This window comes from Marmota flaviventris, chromosome 9 (genome assembly GCF_047511675.1).
Source record: "Marmota flaviventris isolate mMarFla1 chromosome 9, mMarFla1.hap1, whole genome shotgun sequence".
Lineage (NCBI taxonomy): Eukaryota > Metazoa > Chordata > Mammalia > Rodentia > Sciuridae > Marmota > Marmota flaviventris.
Window position 1 is genome coordinate 16,541,863 of NC_092506.1, and position 2,354 is coordinate 16,544,216.

At 35.3% G+C, this 2,354-nt stretch overlaps 1 protein-coding gene across 1 annotated transcript; it reads left to right on the forward strand.

The window, feature by feature from the left end:
* The first annotated feature begins 503 nt into the window (after nt 1–503).
* On the forward strand, nt 504–1,448 carry LOC139707078 (olfactory receptor 10AG1-like). Its single transcript, XM_071617069.1, has one exon. It carries the CDS (start codon nt 504–506, stop codon nt 1,446–1,448), a length of 945 nt encoding a protein of 314 aa, XP_071473170.1.
* The last annotated feature ends 906 nt before the right edge of the window (nt 1,449–2,354 follow it).

Sequence of the window (2,354 nt, forward strand, 5' to 3'; positions counted from 1 at the left end):
ATGTATTTTACAGAATATAAAAGCTAAATTGATCTTGGGAAAATACAAAAACCAATTTCAAAGATTCAATGCACTCTTCCCTAAATTTATTAGAAATGTCTTAAAGAACATATTCTCATAAATTTAAGGTAATTTTGAGTTGATTATTGTACACAAAACAATGTTGGGAGAGCAGAAAAATATAAACTAGAAGAGTAGAATTTTTGCTCCACTTAGACCTAGACTCAGACTGTTCAAATGAGAATTAATGTGACATGCCTCATCACAGAAACAGAAAAAAATGTGTAATAACCTTCAGCAGAAACAAAAATACAACTTTCATGTAGATATGCTTAGGAATATTTTTTAAAAATATTTATGACAATTTCAGACCAAATAGAAGACATAGGTCTTTATTTAAAGGTAACTGGGAAATTTGAAATCAGGCCATCTTCAGTGTACACATAAGAAAACAAAAGGAAAATGTAGTTAATTTTCTACTTCTGATTGACTCTTCCCCATAGATGAAGCATGAAGAGATAGTAGTAGAAGAGAATGTCTCCACAGTGGTACGGTTTGTCTTGCTGGGATTTTCTGAATTTCCAAACATCCAAGGTTTCCTATCTGGGGTTTTCTCCATCATTTACATAGTTATCCTCATTGGGAACTTTCTCATAATCATAATAACCAGGCTGGACCCTGCACTGCACAAACCCATGTACTTTTTCCTGAGACATTTTTCTTCACTGGAAATCTGTTATGTTTCAGTCACTCTCCCGAGGATTCTGGTCAGCCTTTGGACTCAGGATAGGAGCATCTCCCTACTTAGCTGTGCCACACAAATGTATTTCTTCCTTATGTTTGGAGCAACAGAATGTTTCCTCCTGGCTGTGATGTCTTACGACCGTTATGTGGCCATCTGTAACCCTCTGCACTATCCTCTAGTCATGAACCCAAAGAAGTGCCATCAACTGGCAGTTGGCTCCTGGTTTGGGGGAATGCCAGTCCAGGTAGGGCAAACATGGCAGATATTCTCTCTGCATTTCTGTCATTCTAACCAAATCAACCACTTCTTCTGTGACATACCCCCCATTCTCAAGCTAGCCTGTGGGAAAACTTTTGTGCATGAGGTGTCTGTCTATATAGTAGCTGTGTTATTTGCTGTAGTCCCTTTTATGTTAATACTTGCCTCTTATAGCAAAATTGGACTCACAATTCTGAGGTTGCCAACAGCCCAAGGAAGGGCTAAGGCATTCTCCACTTGCTCCTCCCACCTACTGGTTGTGATTTTATTTTTTGGATCAGCTTCCATTACCTACCTTAGACCCAAATCCAACCATTCTGCAGGAACTGACAAAGTACTCTCTCTTTTATACACCATAGTGACTCCTATGTTTAATCCCATTATATACAGCCTTAGGAATAGGGATGTGATTGCTGCTCTGAAAAGATTCATGCTTAAAACATAGTATCACATATTTGTGTATGAATGTTTGCATTGCTGGTCCCACGGTTATCAGAGAAATATTTCAGATCTTACATTTCCTCTTGAGATGCTGATCACTTCCATCTTAATATCTGTTTGTTTTACTTCAGAACACTAGCCTGAAATTTACTCAGCTTGGATGTATCTTAGGCAAATCAATTTATTTTCATTATTACATATCTAAGGGAAAGTATGTTCTCATCAATAAAATTGCAATGTACATTATATTTCCCTTGAATAATGTACAGAATCCAATACTATGACTTGCAACAGAAATAAACTTGCACATCATTTACCTAAATAATTTGTATGTATTTACAGCTATAGTTGTTAGTTTTCTCCTTTGATACTTAATACATAGACTTGCCAATTTTAGTTGAATATCATATGTTTATTGAGTGAGTGATTAAATGAGTGAAAATATAAGTGCATATTGCTTTTCCCTACCTCAAACTCTTGGCAAACTCTAGAGATTTTGTAGCATTGCTAAATACTGTTAGCATATTTAACTCACTGCCTGTCAGCATAGAATTACTCCAGAGACAATATCAAAAGGGAGGCTTATGCACATTTAATTTCTTCCTTAAATAAAACTTATGCAAGTACTTAAAATTCAACTCTCTTGCCTGGTAAGTTATTTACTCTACTAAACATATAAAGCCATTGATTACTATGAACTCTTTAGAATTTAGTCCTAGGTAAGCTATGACTGCCTGGAATGCAATATCATATGATACATTAGTTAATGATTTTAACATTTAAAGATATGATCAAATAAAGCATTTAATGTAGTAATCATTCCATTTCAATAAGACATTGTGATAGACTAATGGTCCCCCAGATATCACCTGGTCCTAATTCATGGAACTTGTGAATTCAATAATTATAT

Coding starts and splice junctions, on each gene's coding strand:
- LOC139707078 (XM_071617069.1), top strand. CDS start 504: ATGAAGCATGAAGAGATAGTAGTAGAAGAGAATGTCTCCACAGTGGTA.